The 23,606-nt window shown below is 44.3% G+C and overlaps 1 protein-coding gene across 2 annotated transcripts; it reads left to right on the forward strand.

Moving 5' to 3' along the window:
- Positions 1 to 513: 513 nt before the first annotated feature.
- Positions 514 to 22,678, forward strand: LOC8040289 (cytohesin-1). Of its 2 annotated transcripts, XM_029988500.3 has the most exons (6): positions 553 to 827; positions 3,029 to 3,076; positions 16,774 to 17,562; positions 19,130 to 19,206; positions 20,503 to 20,723; positions 22,498 to 22,678. In XM_029988500.3, exons 1-6 carry the CDS (start codon positions 776 to 778, stop codon positions 22,574 to 22,576), a joined length of 1,266 nt encoding a protein of 421 aa, XP_029844360.1. In that variant the 5' UTR covers positions 553 to 775; the 3' UTR covers positions 22,577 to 22,678. The 2 variants fall into 2 exon arrangements, with proteins under 2 accessions (XP_002414134.2, XP_029844360.1); XM_002414089.5 differs by lacking the exon at positions 3,029 to 3,076 and having other exon boundaries at positions 514 to 827.
- Positions 22,679 to 23,606: the final 928 nt, after the last annotated feature.

Genomic DNA, 23,606 nt, shown 5'->3' on the forward strand with positions numbered 1-23,606 from the left:
ACTAAACCATTTTTTTAAGTTAAGTTTTTTTATTATTATTATTATTACAAGCTTGTCATACTACTACTAGGTGGAAAAACCTTAGTGTAAAAATGTTAGGATTTTCTTGATTTATTAATTTGTAATATGTGGATTTGCTACAAGATAAGTTAAAAAGACTAAAAAGGCGTGTCTGCGTTTCGACAGCAGTTGTGGACACCATCAGCGGTGGACACAGCGGAACGTAAAGTTCATAAATCTGTGTAGGTACGCAACACCAAACATTTTTCTTTGCCGACCGCCACCCTTGCGTTAAAACGGCCATGCGTTAGTATCACTGAAGCGCAATGACCTTGTTTACCCGTTTGGCCGCACTCAACGCATCGATTTTTTTGCTTAGCCCCCTTTTTTTTTCTTTTTTAACACCAAAATTTCCACACTTGGGAAGGCATATTTATTTGTGCGGAAGCTAGCGCCACTACGCGGGGGACGGCGCCCACCGTTTCCGACGGGGGCGCCACCACATCAACTTCCGCCTCACGTTCAAGGACCTCGCGAACAAGCCGCGGATTTCCCACCCCCCGTCCTCCCCAGTGTGCCCACATTGCGATGTGCGGTGGGGTGTTGTGACGCTGCATCGTCCGCCACCCTCACGTCTTTCTTTAACTTAAAAACCCTTATTTTAACGTTGTTTTCGTTGTTCTACTGGAACAGCCAGCCACCTAATCTTGTATGACTCGTTCACTAAGGAGTTCGTTTTACTGCTCACTTTTCTAACTCGTCTAAAACCAGCACCATGAACGTAGCAGCGATGCAGCGAACTGGCACTGAGACCTTCGGCACGTCCGGTAAGTAAGCCTATGATCCTGGTTTTGTTTCTCATTGTTTTATTTGATAGCAGTTGTCGCCCTCGTCAACGGCTGATCGCAATTCCGATTATTTGCATAGTGGGCGCCTTGGAAACGGGCAACGTTCAGCGCTCGTTTTTGAAACTCTTCCATCTCGAGCTGGCGTGACGAAATTTGTCGGCCCAAGCAGGAAAAACGCGAACGCCTCTGATGACAAACTCGATTTGGCAAATCATCGTTTGTGCAGGAAACGGGGGTGTATGTGTGTGCAGGAAGCCCCTAGGAAGTGGAGTTTCGATTACGATAGGTCTTGGCTGAGAATAGATCGTCGTTGTTCGGGTTAAGGTCGGTGCGAGTTTGTCCTCAAGAAGTTTTCGGTCGTTTCGAATATCACGCGGTCGCTGTGGTAAAAGCGTGTTGTTTTCGTTGGTGCGAGTTGTGACGTCAGAGCGAGCGAAGTTTTTGTTGTTGTTTTTTGCAGTTTAAAAAAAAAAAAAAAGGTGTAGTGGAAGGTGGAATCGCTTTGCGGGAAATACTGTCGTGGACGGGGAGCGCTGGCTTGCGCGATGTCGTGAATTCCGTCGCTGCATGGTTGAATGCTTGCGTCACTAAAGCACCTATTGCAAGGTCGAATGGTAATGGCTTGTTTTTGTACTGTGTGAGATTGCGCCCCCTTTTTTCGTGCGTGCTTCACGCCGTGAAGAATGCCCGTCTCCTAAGTATTTCTCAAAGGTTCTAACGAGCCGGCAGCGTTTGTTGTAATAAACTCTGCTTCGTGACTCAAACATCTGGTCAGAGCAATTCTCATTAAAAAGTACTTTATTCAAACGACATTTCGATTCAAACCCTGGCCGCATATCTTGATGATGGGGTGTTGGGTTCTGTGAATCACGTGACCTCGAACGACCAATCGGAGATGAGGTCTGAGATGACGTTACGGATGAGGGGGAAGGTGCTATCACCGTGTAATTGGTCGCATTGTTCCCCTTCGTTTTCCAGTCGGCCGAATTTGCGTAGGTTGAAGGTTACGAAACTTCCAGTTTGTTTGGCTGCCAAGAAATCGGCTGGCAGTTGCCAGGTGCTGTCAGAACTATTGGCAGCGTTTAGACAATATGACTGGCATCAAGCAGGTTGTCTCTGGATATAGAGTCCTGGCACGGAAGCTTTTTGCAAAGACGGTGACCAAGCCACATGACCCAGGAGTTGCTTTCGCTCCTTTTGTAAATGGGGTCAATTGGGCTTGACTCCCAACTTCATTGTCTCCTCGTGGGAGCTTGTAACGAATGGAGTCATCGTCGCACCACATTTGTCTCAGCATAAATGTGAGTTTTAATTGCTCGTACCAGTGTGCATACTGTCTCGTGGACACATTTATAAACATTGGCTGATGGTCATGTGCCTTGACAACAATGGCATGTTTTTTTTCTGGGAGAGTACTAAATGTGTATCTTTCATTTCAAGGCCTATAGGTGGAGATAAGTGCTTCCATTACTTGTGTGCTTTGTCCACTTGTCTTGTCAGATTGAGTGCAATGAGACTCCTGAACATATTTCCATTCAACAAACTGATCGGAAACTTTTTGTTGAATCCCAGGAAACGTTTTCATTGTTTTGCAAGTTGCCGTGAGCCATGATGCTGCTTGTAAACAGGAACCTTGCTTTTGTCTGGCCTGAGCAGCGTTCTCTTCCTCTTTGCTTGCATCCGTAGTAATACACACTTCTCTGCGACTCTTTCATATTACAGCAATATTGTTGGGAATTATAAACCTGGTTCCACTGGTCATATCCTCCGCAGGTTGCTTAATGTACTCTGCCATTGGAACATTCTATGCAATATGGTGGTTTGTGATTGCAGTGCTTAATTCTGTTGGGGTTACATAGATTTCAATGGTGCAAGCTGCCAGCTTCATACTATGCACACAGAACATAATTGTTAGTTTTGTGTTCAGTGTAATGGGGAGAAAGTTGGAAAATTGTTGTGCCAGTGTCACTTTTCAGACGGTCATATTTGATCATGCATTATTGTTTTATCTCCATAAACAAACAAGCACTGCCCTGATATTAGGGCAGTGCTTGAGCTTGAATTTTTACTGGAAACTTGTGCATTGCTTCAAAGAATGACTGGGATTTTAATACCTCGCTGAAATAACATCGGTTGCTAGGCGACCAGAAGTAATTTTGAAATGGTAAAATCTCTTCTAGGGATGCTTCGAGGCTGTCGCTGTGACTGGCCATATCTTCTCTTCTCTGGTAAAAGCTGTTGTGTCCGTGCCGCACCAAAAAAAAAAAAGGGGGGGGGGCTAGGCACAGTGTGCTGCAAAATGTGTGCTTGTACAGTCACCATTGCACTGTGTGTGGTTGTGCATCTTGTAATGGTTCCCGGTGGCTTAATTCCAACTCGTCTGGTGAACACTGGCAGAAGAATATTAACTATTTTTTGGTGTTTCTTTTTTTAATATTCCTGTACAAAGCTCTGGGTCACTGTTTAATGCTGTTTCCACTGGGAAATCACCTCTATGAGTGCATGCAATCTGAGAGCCTTGCAGGATTTATTTTTCACATTGCGGCACATTTTTTGTAGTGTACCTCCATTAGTGCCAAGTTTTGGCCACCTCCGAAATTCAGAAGAAAACTAGCTGTGTGTGAACACTGTTTCTACTTAGTTTGCGACCACAGTTGATTGATTAGTGATTAAAGTTTGGAGAGAGGTAAAATTACATCTATCACAACCACTAAAAAAATTGGCTGTTTTCTTTTTCTTTTTTTATTGCAGAAATAAACTATCCATTGCTGAACGCTCATTCTCCGTTTAAATTTAGCGCTGGAGGTCCGAAAAATATGCTAAAGTTTCAGCATCACAGCTATCTTATTCAAAAGTTATAAGCAATTTTCTGGAAACTCGGCAACTGGCTCCATAAAGCTTTTAGTATTCCAGAGCTCTTTCGGGTGCCATTTCACCATTGAAAATTTCATAAAATTGCTTATGACTTTTGAATATCATAACGGTTTGTGCTGAACCTTTGACATCTCGTTCGGACCTCTAGCACTACATTTGGGCGGAGAGTGAACATTCACCAATGCATAATTTATTTTTGCGGTGACAAAAATAAAAATAAATAATAATAATAATCTTCGGGGGAGGACACTATGTGCATAAAGTAATGGGGTTTTGAAAGTTACAATTAAAGAAAGAATAAACGCGTAGGACGAAGACGACACGACCACATCATCCTAGATGTTTCAGGCCCGTTCACACTGGCGCCATCTCTTGGGTAGCAGTGTAAACTTAGCGGTCCGGCATATTTTCCATTTCTCTAGCGCATTAACCTTTCTTTCTTGACTCTAAAAACTTTTGTCAACGTTATAAACGAGCCTTTCTTGTAGGTATTACGCACATTTGACCTCGGAAATACCGCAAAACCTTCGCTCTTGTGAAATGCAGTTCCAGGGTCACCGCATAGATGGTGCCAGTGTGTTCTCTCGTCCTAAGAAATTTTACGAGATTTTAACGAGTCTCGTCTCTCTCGGTCGTACTCGGTTGCAAGAGTGTGGACGAGCCTTTACTTCAATCTTGACCTAGGTGGCGCAAGTTGCTTACGATTTTCCTTTTGGATTTGCCAGTGTTTTATACCGACAATCTGCCACCTGGAACAAAGGTATCGTGTTTAGGCGTAGACATGCGTCCCTGGAGAGGTCGCAAGCCTTGGCAAAAGTTTTATCATGCGATAAGATTACCGCGGTCATATGTTCCTGGGACCTTCACAAGGATAAGGACTTTGGCCTTGTTACAGCAGGTCTTTGTTGCTGCTGTGCTCATTTTGTGCAGGCTCAAAAAATTGCAAATCTAGTAGTGTGTAACTGGGCTTAGCTTTGGAAATTTCGATCTGTTGATATGCAGTGTAATTTTATCGCTCACAAACAACTCGGATTTTTCTTTTTTTTTTTATTTGAATTAGAGGGTTTAGCAAGACTGCAATGAAGTATAGTGTTAATCATGATCTTTAAACTCCGAGACTGGGGAGGAAACTTGGATATATATTAGAAGAGACAGGATAAAGGTTACAGACAAGCGTGTTGACACGCTTGTCTGTCACCTTCCTTCTGTCTCTTTTAATATACATTCAAGGTTCCTTCCCAGTCCCAGGGTTTAAAGATCATGATTAATGCGCACCAGCTCGCCTAAGTATTCTGTGGTTTTGCTGACAGTGATTTCAGAAAAAGCATCTGCTCGTTCGGGGAAGCAACGTAAGCGGTGAAATTTTGCGAGTCCATAAAACGTGATAAGGCGCCGATGTCGTGTTCGCGCTAACTGTTTCGTGCACTGCAAGTTTTTAATATACCTTTCGAAGTGTCCTGCAGACTTGTAGACGTTACTAAAAAAAAGTAAGGAATTGTATTTACAATTTACGATAAATGTAAGGGATCGCGTCGTCTGCTTGAGCCGGGCAGTCATTGCATACTCATGGATTCGCTCTTTAGCACTCAAAATCGTGCCGTTTTTCCTTTCTGGAAGTTTATTGTTGTTGGTTGTTTTTTAGCAACACAATGGGAGTCGCTTTTGTGTCTTAAGATTATTCTATTCGTCTGCGATAGCATGTAGAAGTCGGCGGTCTACGCGGAACAATGCGTTCCTGGGCAACCAGGGGAAAAAACGTTTTCCGATAAGATAATGACCATTTTTCTCGGGAAGTTCCGGGTATCTCGTGAATTCCGAGTAATCGGTCGAAGGCTCTGCGTCGCTGGGGAGATATGTAAGAAATGGCGAAAGTCGTTATCTCCTCCGGATCGATTTACAATTAGGCCTAATTAGGCCCTGAAGGCAAGTGGCGGTTTTTATAGCCTTCGCGCCGTGTCTGCCTTTCTTTAATTTTTTTTATGACAAAATGTGTTTGGATATTACGCTGAATCAAGCTTGGTAAGGAAAAAAATCCGTGTCGGATCATTATCAACGAACGTTCTGACGGGTTAGTTTATAGTGTACCAGAATAGCTCACTATAGTTACGCGGCTATTTTCGGAGCAAGCGCGCTATTTTTGTTTTTACTAAACACTGTTACTTGTATAGGTTAATAACCCTCTAACTAGGTAGCGCCTGCGATCGCCCAATTCAAAATGTTCATTTGTTTTTATCCGTTCTGAATTCGTCTGCTATTTGTTACTACGCTAAATAGTAACTGAATAAAGCTGGCATCGGCGTGCAATTCGTTCGCGGCTGGAAATTATTCATATTTCAGAAAATCTGATAGTTCGCAAAATAAAAATTATATATGAAAAAAACCGTACCTAAGTTGAAAGCTGGGCTAGTTGGCGTAGGGTTGCGAGTCCGCGACTGTTCCTTCCGTCTAGTCTTTGTCGTTCGGCACTGTTTTATCCACATTATGTATATATAAAAAAGCAGCTGCAACCGTTATAAACTCACGTTGGCTAAAAACAAAAATGCATAGTTGTATTTTTTAACGTGACCGGTTATTCAGCACTTTGAGCCGTGAGGTTATTAAAGGAGGGCATTTTTTTGTCCAACTCGCCATATTTGTGTGCAGTTCTATACTACCAGTTCCAATGTATGCATTTTATTTCTTTTTTATTGCGCGATTGCTTCGACCACGTGACTATATATTCGACCAATCGCGTGCGAGTTTGATAATGCGTGGTCGAGCTTGGTTCGCTCGAACCAGACGTGGACAGATTACTGAAATCCTTACTGCGTTTCACGAGGGACGCGCTACCTCGGCTTGAAATTAACGGGTTATTTTCTGGTTAGTCTGATTGTGGTCTTTTGTGAAGCAGTAGCCGCTTCCAATATCCGTGGTCTATTCTAACTCCTCGCTTTTTAACGCTTTCGTTCTGGGATAACTCATACTCACGTATCTTCTGCGCATCTTTTTATGGCCTATCTACTGTTCACTCGTCGCGCAAGTTGCAGGTGCGAGCTGGGGTGGGAATGAGATCGTGTACTTGTGCGCGTTCCCCTCCATTACTTGTTACTTTAAAAAAATAACGAAAGTATGTTACTCGTTCTTTCTAAAGTAGCTATACTCGTTTTCAACTCAAGAAAAAAAAAAGGTAGTTATGCGCATTGTTTATACGCAGGAAGAAGCGATGCTATTGCCGTTTGCGACGCGTGCGTCTTGATAAGATAACGAGCGTTTAATCTAAAATTCACCTACATGTATCATGAATGGGGAAATTAGTAATGCTTCGCGAAGGGCCAAACTTTTTTTTTTTTTTTTGCTCCAATCGGGTTTTTTTTTTTTTTTTTTAGATTTTTTTTAAAAAACGTCGTTCACAGTCTTGGTCGCTTACTCCCGCCGCTTTCGTGCGGTTTGCCTGGTCGCGCGACTGACCGAGCGACAGCGAAGCGGGTCGGCGTCGCTTGTCTCGTCTCTCGGCTAATCGCTTACATGCGGTTTATACTTAACAGTTATCTTGTTGTAAGGTTGTTTGCGATTTTAACTTTTAGTAGGAAAATGACCAGTCTTGGGTAAGTTACTTTTAAAAAGTAATTCGTTAGTTGCAGTTGCTTTCAGAAAAAAGTAGCGAAAGTTACCGTTACAGTTACCTCAACAAAAAAGTAACTCCTTACAGTTACTTTGAAAAAGTAACGACGTTACTTTTCAGTTACGTTTCTATAACACGAAAAATTTAGAAAAAACGAAAACGTCCATCATTAAGTTTTATTGCATAAAACTAAAAAATGTACGCTTTTTGCTTCATATTGTAACTCAGCAGAAGTTGCTTCTCGAAATTAGTGTCTGAAAAAGCTTCCCTTGTTTTTTTTGTTTTTTTTTTTTTTTTTGTGGCGAACACGTCCCTGCCCTTGCTGAACAGACCCCGCGCAAACAGCAGTAAATTTTGCCTCGACTGTTGACACCACGCCAGAGTAGTGGCGCAAATCAAAATACGAAGCATGCGCAGTGCAGATTAGTGGTGCTAATGAAAATACGAAACAATCTCAATGCCCTCGGCGTGTATTGTTATTTCACGGCTCAGAAAAAAGAACAGCGGCAACATTGATAGTGCTTCAAGATACTAAGATGTAAGTGTCCAGTCACAAAGTACAAGCGCGTGCGCAAAGATAACTAGATTTTTTTTTTCATCACATCTACACGTGACTATTTACTATATTCGGGTCGTGACTCGCGAGAAATGACGTATTTACAAGTTTGTGCAAGGCCAACTTGACACTCGAAACGTTGGAACAGGCAATTTGGAAAATGCTAGGAATAGCTAGATTGTACTCGTTCAATGATATATTATTCATTAAAAACTGGAAAGTAACGTCGTTACTTTTATCGTTACCTGAGAAAAAGTAGTAGAACTACAGTTACAAGTTAACAAAAAAGTAACGAAATTACAGTAACGCGTTACTATCCAAAACTGAAAATGACCCGTGTTCAATAGCAGGCGCCATTCTCACCGTGTATTCGTGGGCATCGCCGGCCGCCATTTTCCTATTCAAAATTTCCGAGAATCGCTTTACAAGATGCGACTTTCGCATCAAACAACGGCAGTTTCGAAACTTTAGAATTCGCTAACGATGAATTTGGGTGGAGACTGAGCGTTTGGCTATGCGCAACTTATTTTTGTTAAAACTGTTTTTGTGGATACGTTTTGGGAACACGTCAAGTTTTAGAAATTGGAAAGTTTAGCTACGAGCAAAAGAAATCGTATGTTATATGTATGAATATCAAGGGACTCTGTGCTAGGGACGTTGGGAGAAAAAAAAAAATTGCTGTGGCATTTTTTTGTTGTTTTTTAACGAATTTATCGTTTTTGCGCAAGCGCATGTTGTATAAAGTTGCAAAATCCAATCTTCTGTTCTAGCCGTAAAAGAATGCTAAAAAAGAGTCGTGGAAAACGATACAAAACTAACTTTTAAAATGATTTAGCTTTTTTTTTTTTTTTTTTTTTTTTTTGCGGTGTATGAGTAATGTTTCTGGTTTTATTTTAATTTTCAGGCTCTGCAGATCTTTTTTTTTCTCGTTTAATTGTGTTTAGGTACAAATCTATTGTGACCTTGAGTTGAGAACAGCTGTCGCACGGACACACGTAATGTCTTTGCGTTCATCCATCGATCCTTTTGTCTTGCGACATTGCCAAGTATCTTTGTTTTGCTTCGAAATCTAAGGTATTTGTCACGTAAGGGCGTGGTAGGTGAGGCATCGCAGACTGATTCATCAGTACAGACGGCTCAGGTAAAACTGCGCCCTCTTTTTGTGTTAAAAAAAAAAAAACGAGAGAAGAAAAAAAAAAAAAACGCGGCCTGAATCACCTGTGTGTGTATTTACCCACCTCCGTTTTTCCCCCTCTCTGATTCGATCGTTGTCGCCTCTATACACCCCCCGCTAGGGGTCATGCTCGCGCCATTTTTAGCGCGTTGATGCCCCTTCCATATAAATATATAGCTGGATATAAAACAGATAATGTCAAAACCTAAACAAAGAGCGTATGAAAAGGGGTCCCTTTCCCTTACCTCGGCTTTTTACATAATAGAACTTCCCTCCTTTCCTATCTGGATTCGGGTGGGGTGAGGGGGAGGGTCATTGAAAAGCAGACGGCAGGTAGGTAGAGGTGGTGGTAGGGGGTGATGGGAAGGGTGGGGGGTGATAAAAGATGGCGGCCCCCAGTCAGAAACCAAAATAAAAAAAAAAGAAGGGAAGAAGCAAAACAAGTGACCCAACAACAGAAGGGCGATTGTGCGAAGCGCGGTGGCAGATGTTGTTGGCCCGCTCACGGATTCGCATGGCAGTGTGTTTGCGATGCGACCGCTCGACGTTGATGCCTGTGAGTTGTCTTTGTTGTTCTGGCTCTCATTGTTTTTCTCGTTAACTGTCGGGAGTTCGACGGTTTTGACGTTTTTTCGGGACTAGTCTAAACAAAAAGTTGATCTTCTCAGTCTCAGCCAAATTTCAGGAATGCACTAGCAAATAAATCCCGAGCTGTTTTAATTCATCAGGTGCTTCGACAGAGACGGTTCTTGAAGCGTTTTCGCAGACGGAACTCCAAAGCGCATTAGCTGACGCGCGTTAGCGAGCGATATCTGATGAGCGGTAGCAGACAATGTCTGCTAGTTAGCAGGTCGTCAGGAGAGTGGTGACGCGCGTTAGTACCTTCATACGCGCGTTAGCAGACGAAGTCTGATGGTTGTTAGCAGGCGGTACTTTCACGCGCGTTAGCAGACGATTTCTGAAGAGCTTTAGCAGGCGATGTCTGGTGAGCGTTAGCAGACGAAGTCTGATGGTTGTTAGCGGGTCAAGGCGGTATTTTGACGCGCGTTAGCAGACGATTTCTGTAGAGAACTAGCAGACGATGTCTCATCGTTGTTGGCAGGTCAAGGCGATGCTGTGACACGCGTTAGCAAACGAAGTCTGATGCGCGTTACCGGTGTACTTCCTGTATGTGTAAAGATAGGTGGCTCTCATACATATCGCATGAAGCTTGTGCTCGGGTACAGGAAGTGTACGTAGAACTCGAACGCGTTTATAAGCGATCTTAAAATAGATTTTGGTATGATCTGCGACGCACTTGTGGGAAATACATATAACTTGTTGCAGCTGTGGATGAGTCCTTCATGTGTGCTGTAATAACGTCCATGTTTTTCTTTCGTCATCTGTTTTTTTTTGTTTTTTTCTTGCATTTATTTTATTCGTCATTTTAGCTTTTTTTATTTTGTTTTGCTTTCACGTTTACATTTTCGTTATATACTATATTTTATTTACTCCTCCTCCCCAATGTAATATCCTCCATTTTAGTTAGATGAATAAATTAATATCTTGATTTTCGGATCAATATTTAGTGTAATCCTAACAGATTTGTTAAACGAATTGGTTTGTGGGATTCGAAGCTATCAGCCATGCTTGTTTCTTTTGCGCGTATGTGAATACAATTTGTCATTATCCTGGCTGGATTGCAGCTGTTACCGCATTCTTTAAACGGACCTGGATCCGTGGACTGACGCAGGTGGTTTTGGCTGACGATTTTGTAGTGGCGTGACGTAGCGTGACTTCTGGCGATATCAAACGGCGTGCGGGCAGGGCTTCGGAGAAGCTTTTTTTTATCATTCCTTTCTTTTTTCAAGACGTGTATTGAGGCGTTTCAGAAGACCGAAAGGAATTGGTTGAAGCCCTAGCGGGTCGCGAGCTGCTTAGAGCTGTCTCTCGTTGCCATGGTAGCGCGTCTGCTCAGGGGGCCGATTTCGGTGAGTCAGGCCTTCTGTCGTTCGGAATTATTGGCGGTTGGGGTTGCGTGACCTATCTTGTAACCAAGAAGAAAAAAAGAACTATAATCGTTAAACCTTCCTTTTATTTTTTTTAGTTTGGCAATTTGAACCTTTGATAGAACTGGTTAGGTACCGGTTTTTGTAGACTGATTGCCGGACAACGTTTAGCCAACAGTATCCAGTCCATCAGAACGACCCAAAAGGAACAGCGTAAATCCTCTGCCAACGCATACGCATGACTTGGCTAATGTTTCGTCGTCATTGTTGAGACGAGTTTGAACTCTGCGGGGAGACACTTCAGAAATTGTTTCAGCGAGGTAAGGCAAACAGTTCTAGGAATGTTTTGTAATTAAACTTGCCAGAACAATCTCCCCTTGCCCTGGTGTAATACAGGGAGAAGGCTTTTGCGGTAAATTTCATTCGCCGAATACCACGCGTCTCGTGTGATATTTAGATACACGTTTCCTTAAAAATGTTGGTACATTCTTGACACTAACGCAAAGCTCAAGCAAACGGGGAAAAGGGCGGCAGTTCAATGAAGGACGGAAGGATTTCGCGTGCTCCGGGCTTTTCCTGTCTGAATTCCTAAAGCAGACACGAAACCGAGCGCGGCATTTCACTTACTGGAGTTCTGGGAATCCCATGGAGCAGCCATGCGCAGCGACCCCGATTCTACATTTCAGACTCTTCCGAAGCAAAACAAAGTCTGCCGCACCTAAGAGACGTCATTCACAAGCCCCCCCCCCCCCCCCCCCCCTTTTTTTTCTTTTTTTTTTTTTTTTTTAGACGTTTGGTCGTGGAAAATAAGTCTGAATTCCTTGGATTTGTGCCAACAAGTTCAACGGGAGAAGCCTAACTGGGAAGGATTTTGGCCTAAATCTTCTTAAGTCCGGGGAATTTGAGAATAGGGGGCAAGTCGGTGTCCTCATTACTTGCAGTGGTTGTAATTTCTCCCCTCCGAGCTTCTCGGGGAATCGCAATAAAAGTCGAAGGAAAACCCTTCATCGAATTTGGGCATCATTGGCGAAAATTAATTTGAGACGAAACGGTCACGCTTTTGTTTCCCAACAAGCCCTCACGAGGTGTGGACAAAGGCGCAGTTTCCGCACGAGGTGTGGGCACTGCGCCTGCGCAAAAACCAGATTCGCGTCAAGTGGACCGTCTGCGCATGCGCCCTGCCAATAGCAGCGCCACCGCACCGGCGTGCTGGTGTATACATGCGAGTACGGGTATCGGTAACATTTCGGTATGCTGGTAACGTTTTGATGTGTGCGAATCGTGGGTCATAGAGGCTGACTAACGTGGAAGTTTGGGCTAGTTGGTATTTCATGATTAAAAATTAAAACAGCGCAAGGACACGGACAAGAACAAGAAGGTAGACGAGCAAGTAAAGCAGTAAAGTTTGTAAACCGGGTGGCACTTTGCAAGCGGCCATTACGAATTCTTCCGAGGCGAGATGCCCGGTAAGAAAGGAAGTCACGTATGGGCGCCGAGGGCTGGTTACGCTGGGGTCGAATCCGCCGAAATCGGCGGAGCGACTTTTCTCGGATCCGGATCGAGATCTGGAGTGGGAGCTGATCCAAACCGACGAGTGGAACACGTCCGTCTCGATCGCCCAGTGAAATAGAAGCGCTCCAAAACGACCAGTGGAATTCGCCATTAAACGGAAACGCCAATAATGTCGGTGGATGCCACAAAGTCTATGGAGTACCAATGGTACCATTTTCAAAAGTCCACCAAGCAACATTGGCGGTCGCCATTGTTTGGACACGAGGCGCGTGATTGGATCCGAATCCTCGCCGAAAGCTGACGTCACACTCGTATCCAATACATATTAGAGCACGTGATCAAGCAATGGCGGGCAGGCAATTGGCGCGAACTTTTGAAAAGGGCCTCTATGACTAAAAATTAAAACAGCGCAAGGACACGGACAAGAACAAGAAGGTAGACGAACAAGGCGCTGTGTTTCTGCTTGATGGCAGTTCGTCGTCCAGTTGCCCGAGCAGCTCCTCCAGCAGCAGCGGCTCGAGTAGCGGCGACGACGAGCATCGCTTGTATCTCCCGCATGAATTCGACTGCCTTTTCGGACCTCAGCAGAAGAGGCCGAAAATCGAGACGTATACTTGGACACGGTTCACGAGTGTTCCGTTGAAGAGGCAATTGGGCTACGCTGATACACATCGCTTACCGACACGCATCTTTCACGTTAATAACTTCGCTCGTGCGTTGAACACCGCCGCGATGGCGAAAACATGTGCTTTGAAATCCGGGACCGCGGGAAGAGGATTCTCGGGAAGTTGACTGACGGGAAGGCATCCGCCGATCCCCGGAGGTCCGGGGGATCTGGTGTACTAATCCCGGCGCGCTCCAAAGCAACCAGAACTCTGTCTTCCGCAATGACCCATGATTACTGTCTTTTATTGGTGATTAGGCTGGTTAGGCAGTTTTTGGTGGGGGACAGCATTGTTATGGTTAGACCCTCCTGGCGGGTTGCCCGAAGCGCAGACTAGCCACTTCCGACTTGGTTGGACGTGACTCTGGAGCGACGCAGCAAATGTGCCCTTCCCTTCGCCTTCATACAATGCGTTCCGGTGGAGGCAGGGCAATGAACTAGCAGCGGTCGCAATTTGTTTGTCATGGCCGCCCGTCGCTTTGTTGCTTGTTTACACGCTTGCCTGCTTCGCCAGTTCGTAGGACATCCGGTCCCTGCGTAAATTTATGCGCCCCCCCCTTCCCTCCGTCCTCAGCTCTACGGGGGTCTTCCTTCATTTTCGTATTTATTTATTTTTTTCGCTTCGTTGCACAGTGTGATCATGACGGCGGGGTCATCATTAATTTGCGAGCGAGATATGATTTTTTTTAACGAATTTATACTCGTCTGACGCAGACGACTAATTAGGCTTAGAAAATTGAATATATACACAAGACAAGAGGCATAACCCTTATAAAAGTGATAAATTAGTTTCAATTGAGTTTCTAATGTATTCTGATAGAATACATAGTAACTCAATAGAAACTCATTGATAATATTTGTAAGGGAAGCGTGTACTAACTTGCAGGCTCTTTTTTTTTTTCGACGCGGAGCTTATTGGGTTAATAGATATAATTGGGGTTTCTATCGCCCCTGTTTGCGCGTAAAGCTACTAGCTCTTTGAGGGATGTACAGGGTGTCACAAAAGAAAATTTACACGGTCTTTTTTACCGCAAAAATAAACTAGGCATCGCCGAACGCTCATTCTCCGCCCAAATGTAGAGCTGGAGGTCACAACCAGATGCCAAAGTTTCAACCCGATCCGATAACTTAATCAAAAGCTATAAATGATTTTCTGAAAATTTCAATGGGAAAATGGCGGCCGACGGAGTTTTCAAACACATGGGGCTCTATGGCACCAGAAACCGAAAACGAGCGAAAATGGGGTCTATTTTCCCATTGAAATTTTCAGAAAATCACTTATAACTTTTGATTAAGTTATCGGATCGGGCTGAAACTTCGGCATCTGGTTGTGACCTCTAGCTCTACCTTTGGGCGGAAAATGAGCGTTCGGCGATGCCTAGTTTATTTTTGCGGTAAAAAAGACCGTGTAAATTTTCATTTGTGACACCCTATACTATGCGGTTCTTTTCCCGTGTCTGTCTAGAGTTCGCAGTCATTGCTCGATCGCGTTTAGTGGCCAAGTTATAAATTTAAAAACAAAACCGGTTGAGTGGTGGCGTCCGCGCGGCAGTTTTATTGGTTTCGGTTTTGTTTTTTCGCGCGTGGGAAAGTCCGAAACTCCGGCTTCGCTTGCGGTAGACGGCCGCCGACAAAACATGGCTGCCGGCGGCGCCGGCGGCGTCTGCTTTTGAGACGATTGCAGACGACTTTCTTAATGCTTTCGCAATCTCTTATTGAGTTCGATCTTTTTTTTTTTTTTTTCTTTCTATCGTTATCTTTCGCCTTGTTTCGTAGCGTGAGAACGGATAATATCGACGGTTGTGTAGCTGGTGGGCATTTCGTTGAACCCTTCGACTGACGTGTTATATGCATCTTAAAAAAAAAAGAAGAAAAAAAAAGTTCTGAGGGTTTTATGACACCCGTTCGATGTTCATCTTTTTTTGTGCGTTCTATTAATTTTTCTGCGGACGTGAAACGGTTGCGGTTTGCAGATCACGTCGTCTGTAAAACAGCCCCACTTCAAATCGAAGGGGACACTTTTTGTGTGTCGGCGACCCCGAAGTGTGCCCCCCATCCGTAACGCTGTTTTGCAAGGGGTGCGGGGAGCATACAAGGAAACACCTGGTGGGACTTTTATTTTTAGTCATTTTGTGGCGTCAACTGTGCGCACACACCGGAAGTTCAGGTGTGAGGAGGAAAAAAAGAGACGTTGCTGCTGTCGGCTGGAGGGACGCGAATCAATTCAACAACAAAAATGGCGGCCGCCATTTTAAAGCGTGTCGACGTCTCGTTTCTGTTTTTCTCTTTCCACCTGTCCTTTCGGAGTTTTATTTCGTTTTCAAGATATTTTCTTTCCTTTTTCTTTTTCTTTGGGTGGGGGAAGCGGTGTTGCTTGGTATTCACGGAAGCTCCCAGGCGCGGAAGTTCAGAACTGATAAGCCGGTGGAAAACGCTAGCAGACGGCGAATGTGCAGCCGCCATTTTGGTGGCTAGGAAGCAGGACGCGAAAAAAAGAAAACGGTCAAACGGTGTGCCAACAATAACAGAAAAAGGGGGAAGGGGAGTGGTGTGATAGAGCAAACTAACAATGATGGGATGCAGGTGAGCTTTTCTTCCTTTTTGTGTAGAGTGGAATAAAGTCTGCTGGCATCTGCGCAAGGTGAATAGACCCATTTCTCAAGGGCACCGCCATCTTGAAATACTGTCACTTCCAGTATGGACGAAAATATTGTTATGCCGTTGCCACGCCAATAGAATACATGTGGGATATAATTGTGACCGTCATTTATTCTCGTTTTGTCTCCCCTTTAGTTTAATTTTTTTTTTTAATATTTGCAGGTTAAATTGTTTTATTTTTTGTCACCCATACGGGATAAGTGACAAAAAATACTTTTATTTAAATTTAGGAACGTTTTTTTCCCCTTTTTCAGCTTTGTTCTGAATTATATTTAATTCTATTTCAGGTCTGCACTATTTTTAGTGGTTTTGTTACTGCCGAATTGAAATTGAACAAAAATGCAGTTTGCTTTTAATTTTCTTTGTCAGTTGGACATGTCTAACATGTTTCCTGCTACTTCTCATGTCTCTGTTTGCACATTGGAATTCTTTTATTTTGAATATGCTAGTCTTTTGCAGGCTTAGGAATAGCAGGACAACTTTTTCCCATAAAGCCCTCCACTCTTTCCAGTTTAGCTGAGTGAATGGTGCAGACGAGGAAATCACTAATCATGACCAGCAGAGCTTTGTGGGAGGGGCATGACCTGCTATTCTAAACCTGCAACAGGCTATAGTCAGTATATGTTTTGGAGAATATTGGCGTCTTTGCGTGATTGGGTGTGGCTCCAAAGAAATGATGAATTACAGTTGGAAACGTCATGCGAAGTAGCGCATTGCAGTTGGTGCCAAAAGGTTTGGAGTCACCAATTGATTTGCCTTGGAGCCTGAACTGGGGGTACTTCCAGTTTTACCGAGATCTGTGCTATCCAGAGTTCACATCCTCTCCTGTTTAGTTCCAAGATGATTCTGCCTGGTCGTTCCTCTTCCGACGAGCAATTTTCTTTGCTGTGCCGTGCAGACCTGACCCATGAGGAGCAGCAGCTGCTGGCAGAGATCCGCCAGCGCAAGACGGAGCTGCTCCGGGAGATCCAACAGCTCAAGGACGAGATCGAGGAGGTGACGGCCGAGATGGAGCGCCTCGAAGCGCAGGAGGACGGCGGCTCTCGGACTTCCACCAAAGCCAAGCAGCTGTCCATCGGCAAGAAGAAGTTCAACATGGACCCCAAGAAAGGCATTGAGTACCTTGTGGAACACGGACTACTCCGCCCAGACGCGGCGCACGAGGTGGCCCAGTTCCTTTATAAGGGGCAGGGCCTCAACAAGACCGCCATCGGAGATTACCTCGGCGAACGCAACGACTTCAACATGCGGGTCCTCGATGCCTTTGTGGAGCTGCACGACTTCACGGACCTCATCTTGGTCCAGGCACTGCGACAGTTCCTCTGGAGCTTCAGGCTTCCCGGCGAGGCGCAGAAGATTGACCGCATGATGGAGAAGTTTGCCCAGCGCTACTGCCAGCTGAACCCGGGCGTCTTCAGCAACACGGACACGTGCTACGTGCTGTCGTTTGCAGTGATCATGCTGAACACGTCGCTGCACAACCCGAGCGTGCGCGACAAGCCGTCGGTGGAGCAGTTTGTGTCGATGAACAGGGGCATCAACAACGGCGGGGACTTGCCGCGGGAGTTGCTGGCTTCGCTGTACGACAGCATCCGTCAGGAGCCCTTTAAGATACCGGAGGACGACGGGAATGATCTAATGCACACATTCTTTAATCCAGACCGGGAAGGATGGCTCTGGAAGCAAGGTGGGTTCTGGATCTTGCTTAGAATTGGCAGAAATATGCTTGGCTGCATGCTCGGCTCTTGTCAGCTAGCTTTTGCTCTGGATAGAAACTTACTTCTGCTTTGAAATAATTGTGGAAGAAACTGGTTTTAGTGCTTGTTTTATGAAAACATCACCAACAAATTGCTTTTTTTTTTTTTTTTTTTTTTTTTTTTGTAGTTTGATTTTAGTTTTGAGTATTTAAGTAGATAGCTTTGCAAGTACCTAGGTCTCTAGGACTCAGCAGCTAGAAATGTTTGCAGGTGACCTAAGAGCAGACTCTGTGCTGAAATCAACAGCCAGATGTGTTGAAGATGGGAAGCATGCTTTTTGGATACACAAATAAAACTTTATTTTTGCTTTTTGATCAATCTGACATCCCATAAACATAGTGATTAAACCAATAGAATTAACTGGCCTGGTGATGAAGTTCACTTTAAAATGGAACGTGAACACATACATACAGAACATTGGTCAGGGAATAGACCCTTTCCGAAATTCGGTGCCATCTGGTGGCTGAAATGGCGGTTTAACTTTTGCCATACGAATGGCGGCAATGAACCCATAGCCTGCAGTATTTTATCGGGCACCGTCACTTTTGCATGCCAACGGCAGACGAGAATAAACTTTTCGCTATCCAGGTTTTTCTAGATCATCTCTTCCAGCGTCGATTCCCACAACGATGCAACCAGTCAGAACGAAGCGCCAACCCAGACAGACGCATTGATATATTGCATTGACGCATTATATAGGCCAAGGGGTGTCGAAGTCGATTTCGTGCCACTAACAGGTTCACTGGGCTCGAATTTGTGAAATGAACACTTACGCAGCGCTTGTATTCAATTCCGGTTTCGCAACGTGCTAACGTCTAGAATGTATAGGCCTCGAATCCACAGCTTAGGAGTATCTTCAACATGTTCCCTCATCAGTAAATAGAAAGCCGCCATTCGTATGGCACAATGCAGTTTTTCAGATGATGATGATAGTGATCAAAGTGGCCAGACTGAATTTCGGAAAGGGTCTATTGCCCTATCAGTTATTTATAGTACTGTGTTCTTCAAATAAAAAAAATAACTGATTATTCTCGTGACTGCTTAGCATTATTTTTTTACATGCCCCCCTTGATGCCGTGAATATGTATTCCCACTTCATTTCAACCACCTCGTGTTGCTCTTTAGAAGTTCTATGCCACTCTTTTTGTTTCTGTCCGATAATAGGAAGCTTGCCTGGGAACTTCTAAACTTGCCCGGATGATGCGGAAATGCAATTTTCATAGTTCCTTCGCTTTTGCATGGCTTAGCTAGGTGTCTTTATTTTTCCGTAGTCATTCGAAGAATTGAGACGTTTTTTTGCGTCTCGTTCTTTCCCCCCCCCCCCCCCCCCCCCCTTTTTTCTGCCCCTTCCCCTCGCATCTCAGGGAGCTCCAAGATGAGTAAGTGGACGCTTCGTGCTAAGTGCAAGTTCGTTGGCGGTCGGAATGGAACGCGCTTTTATAGTGGACAGCCTGTAAAACATCTCACCTTATTTCCCCTTGCCTTGTCATCGTGCAGGTGGGCGCTACAAGAGCTGGAAGCGGCGGTGGTTCATCCTCAACGACAACTGCCTTTACTACTTTGAGTATACCACGGTGAGAACATGCTTACTTGGGATTGTCCGTCAAGGTCGGCGCATTTAGGTTATGGGGGCATGCGAGAAAAACTTGTGGCTGTGCATGCTGGATATCTTATGTTAGTGGCTAAACATTTTGATTGAATTCTGATATGCCACTGTTACCTGGAATGAATCCATATTAGTCTTTTCTTCAATCAACTGCACATGCCTGTCACATAGGTGGCAAGGCTACCTTGCAAGTGATCCATGATAGGATATATGCTCAGAGTCAGCTTTCATTCCAAACTCTAGCTCGACCAGTCTGTTCTCACACGTGGCTCTAAGCCCCTTGATGTGAACTCTCTCAGTTTAGTGCTTCATGCTGTACTTTTGCTTGTCAAAGAGTGACATATTGATAAAGAACTTGGCACGCATAAATGATGGCACCTAATAAAATACTTCAATACCGCCATCAATGTGGCAGAGGTTACACTACTGTTTGAGCAACTAGGCAGCACTGGGTGAGTTTAGAAAAGTCTCTGGTAAAGATTAACTGATGAAATTACAAACACTGGCCATTCCCCGTTTCACTTTACGATAGACCACAGCAGAAGCACGAGCCATCGGAGCCAATTGAATGCCGCACAATTTTCTTACAACTTTCGATGGGTTGGCTGGGATCGCTTGTAGCAAGCATACGGTAACCTGAAATGAAGTATAGGTGGCGCAAGCTGCCAACTGATTAGAAGGTTTCAGTCATGCATTTATCTATCCATTTGGTCTATGACTATAGACAGGGTGGTAAAGATGGGAGCAGAATACTGCAAATAGTAAGCACTGACATCAGTGGTCCGGAGAGAAAGAATGGGAAAGAGTGACAGAAAAGCGGAGGAAGGAGGCAGACGAGAGGTTTGGCGTGCTCGTTCGGCCATGACTGGATGAGGTTGTTCCAGTGCTCAACCTTATTTATTTTTATACTATGAGAAAGGCCAGTGTTTTTTTGCGAAGTAAGGGTAAAAGAAACTAGATTAAGACCTTGCAAGTTGTGCTTTCCTGCTTCTTTGTATCTATCAAAAGCGTCGCCAGCAATGTGAGCAATATGGTTCCATTGGGACCACCGACATCCATGTCTATAGCCCGCCATTCTGAAGCAGCCAAAATGCGCGAGACCTTTCCCTCAAGATTATTATAGCAACCCTACGATTGTAGATGTTGCTTTTAATCAAAGCAGCGACTTTTCTTCCGCATTATTTTCTCTGAGAAAATTTTGGGCGTCTTGTGAAAATTTTGGCGAGCGCTTGGCGACATGTGCGCGGTCTTCCCCTTGTGACAGGACAAGGAGCCCCGGGGCATCATCCCGCTGGAGAATGTGCAGGTGAAGGAGGTGCAGGACCGTCACAAGCCCAACTGCTTCGAGCTGTTCTCGGTGGCCAATGAGCTCATCAAGGCCTGCAAGACCGACTCTGAGGGCAAGGTGGTCGAGGGCAAGCACACTGTCTACCGGATGTCCGCAGCCAGCCCCGAGGAGAAGGACCACTGGATACACTGCCTCAGGTCAGAGCCCGTCCCAACATGCAAACAAATGTTCCTTTTTTTTCTTTTTTTTTTTGGGGGGGGGATACATTTGGACGGGAGGCAAGAGCAAGTCTGCAGTCTGCCACCTTACAAAATTCTTGGCAGGTCAGCCACTTAACAATCAAGCAAGATGAAAAAAGAAAAAAAAAAAAAAGCTTTGGTTTAGGTTTACACATATTTTACGCTGTTACTATTTTTTACTCAGACATCACTTACCACCAGGAATTTTCTAATACTTTTCTTGAAATTGTGAAATAAATGTTGGAAGTTTATTAGTTCTTCAATTTTATTTAACGAATTAGGTACCTGGTAAGTAATTTGTTGCTTTCCATAACTTATTCTAACTTTAGGGGCTTTCCAAAGACTTCCTCATTACATGCTCTGCACTACAACCTTCTGGAGTGAGGAATATTTTTTTTTGTGTGTATTAGCTGAAGCAGTTTAAAGTCACATATTTTGTTGGCTTTTAATATAATAGATTTTTTAAACAATTCACTCGTGCACATGAGACGGCAAAAACAAATTTCGGATTAAAAAACATTTTCTTAGTGTCCGCTTCTAGTGCATAAAATACATGTGAGCAATTCTCAGACATAAAGCGCCTTGACAAGTGCTTGCTTTATGAGCTAAAGAATAAGCTCGTAGTGTACAACAATTATCGTTAACATACCCTGTGATTCACAAAATCCGTTGCAGCTCGCTATAATGGAGCAATCTTCAAAAAAAAAAAAAGTATCCTTCTGTGGTTTGCACTTGTGGATAGTCGGCATTGCATAAAATTTCACCTTTCATATTCATATTGTCTGTGGACTAGAGTCTGGCAAATATGGTACTTAGAGTAGCATAATATTAAAAAGTGGAAGCTGAGGGTGGGTTTTGCATCGGGAGACCTAGGTCACCATCACAAGCGGTGCTTTGCTTTTTATGTCCGCTTGTTACCGTCTGTTTTTCAGCTTTTCTACTAGTTTTGCCTCAAAATACAGCTTTTGGGTCCCTTTATTTTTTTTTTTATATAACATAAGGTATGCAGATAGGGATTTAATTAAAAAGGGGGGATGTGCAACCAAGCCCTAATTAAAAAGGGGCCCGATACCTCGAGGCCTAGTTGGCCTTTTCTTCAGAGGTGACTGGGGCGATATTTTTGTTTTTGTCTTTTTGATGGCAAAACTTTTGTTAAAAAGTGGTGCTTCCCGACGGCCATTGCCATAGTCAAAGAAGAGGGAGGATTGACTTTGGCACATCAAGTTCCTGAATAGGGCTTAGTTAGACATCCCCACTTCTTAATTTAGTTTTCCCCAACCAGACAGATCTCTGCCAAACGCTTAAGTTTGAGATTGGAATCAGAATTAACGCCAGTTGCTCCCCTTCCGTTGTGAAACAAAAAGCCGAATGCACTCCTGCATTTGGCTTCTGTTTTCCCAACAAAACTACAAATCGGTTAATGCAATTTGGTTCTCATATTGTTTGCAGACCTCTGGTTCTTCTCATGGGACCAATAGTATCTTGAAATGCATCAATGTGGCTTGTATGGCTTCTAAGCTAAAGAGTGTGGGCCTCTTCTACTCTACTATACCACTGCTTATCCTACTAAAGTTGGGTGCATTCTAAGAACTACTCACACACAGCTGGTGCAAAACCAGTTTCCTAAATCGTAAAGTTGTCCAAAGCACAACTGCTGCGCTGGTGTGGTTAAGCTAAAAGAGGTGGCTTTTTGGAAGTGTCACTGATGGTTGTGGTCTTTTCTGCTCTGCAGGCAAAGCATCAGCCACAATCCCTTCTACGACATGCTGTCTGCCCGTAAAAAGAAGGCCCAGTATTATAACCTCAAGTGACGCAGACAGTCCATCCTTTCTTCCGTCGAGCCATTCTAGTCACGGCTGTGTACATACCGCAATAAACTGCCCGTTGCAGGGCAAAGATTCCTTTTTTCTTTACCTTTGAGCGTCCTTTCTTTTTGGAGGGGATGCAGGTTTTAGTTCTTTGTCTGCCACAGCAGACGAGGATTCCTGCCCTAAGGATTCCTCATCAAGCAATTCTGAAATGTGGTTCCACAATAGATTGTGTACACTTGTCTATAACGCGCGAGCGTGCGGCTTTCTCCGGGGAGCGCTCGACTGGTGGCATTCGCGGAAACTAAGCTAGTCACGTGGCGCAACATGGAACGGCCCGCTCGAGGGGTGTCGTCCTGCCCACTCTATCAGCTTGATAAGCGATAAAAGTAAACTGCTTTATGACATAGTTTTGTTTTTTGATGACAACATCGTTGATACGCCTTCATGCTTTAGTGTGTTTATTGTTCGAGCAATGATGTTTGTAAAAAGCGTGCGGGCAGCCTTCCGCGTTCGCCGCCAGCTGATAGAGTGGGCAGGACACCCCTCGAGCGGGCCGTTCCATGTTGCGCCACGTGACTAGCTCAGTTTCCGGGAATGCCACCAGTGTAGCGCTCCCCGGAGAAAGCCGCACTGGCCGCACGCTCGCGCGTTATAGACAAGTGTGATTAGCACTGTACAACAGCTGGATAGGTTCAAGGAAAGACTAGTGCTGTGCGATGTCTTGTGCTGTAGATCTCTGCCTGTTCCTTGTGAGTTCAAACTTTTTACTCTGTTCTCCCTCTGTTTTAAAGGTGTTTGCTGCCAAGAGGTAAGTTTGAACTGCTCATGTTTGAACAAAAATGCAGAACTCCCAACAGCTAGCCTGGCAATTTGGGGTCTTCCTGTTTCATATTTTTTCAGTTTATTTGGGTCAATTGCGTGCACATTTAAATTGTTTTCTAAAAAAATCTTAAGGACAATGCAAATTTTGCTCTGGCAATCTGTTCATTGAATGACGTTGCATCGACGAATCATTTCATCAACAGCTCGG

The sequence above is a fragment of the Ixodes scapularis genome, unplaced genomic scaffold (genome assembly GCF_016920785.2).
Source record: "Ixodes scapularis isolate PalLabHiFi unplaced genomic scaffold, ASM1692078v2 PGA_scaffold6__148_contigs__length_123643588, whole genome shotgun sequence".
Classification (NCBI taxonomy): Eukaryota; Metazoa; Arthropoda; class Arachnida; order Ixodida; family Ixodidae; genus Ixodes; species Ixodes scapularis.

What these genes read in the sequence shown, in the direction of transcription:
- LOC8040289 (XM_029988500.3), top strand. Translation starts at nt 776, where the DNA reads ATGAACGTAGCAGCGATGCAGCGAACTGGCACTGAGACCTTCGGCACG. An exon ending in ACTACTTTGAGTATACCACG is followed by an intron (nt 19,207 to 20,502) that starts GTGAGAACATGC and finishes CCCTTGTGACAG; the next exon opens with GACAAGGAGCCCCGGGGCAT. An exon ending in CACTGGATACACTGCCTCAG is followed by an intron (nt 20,724 to 22,497) that starts GTCAGAGCCCGT and finishes TCTGCTCTGCAG; the next exon opens with GCAAAGCATCAGCCACAATC.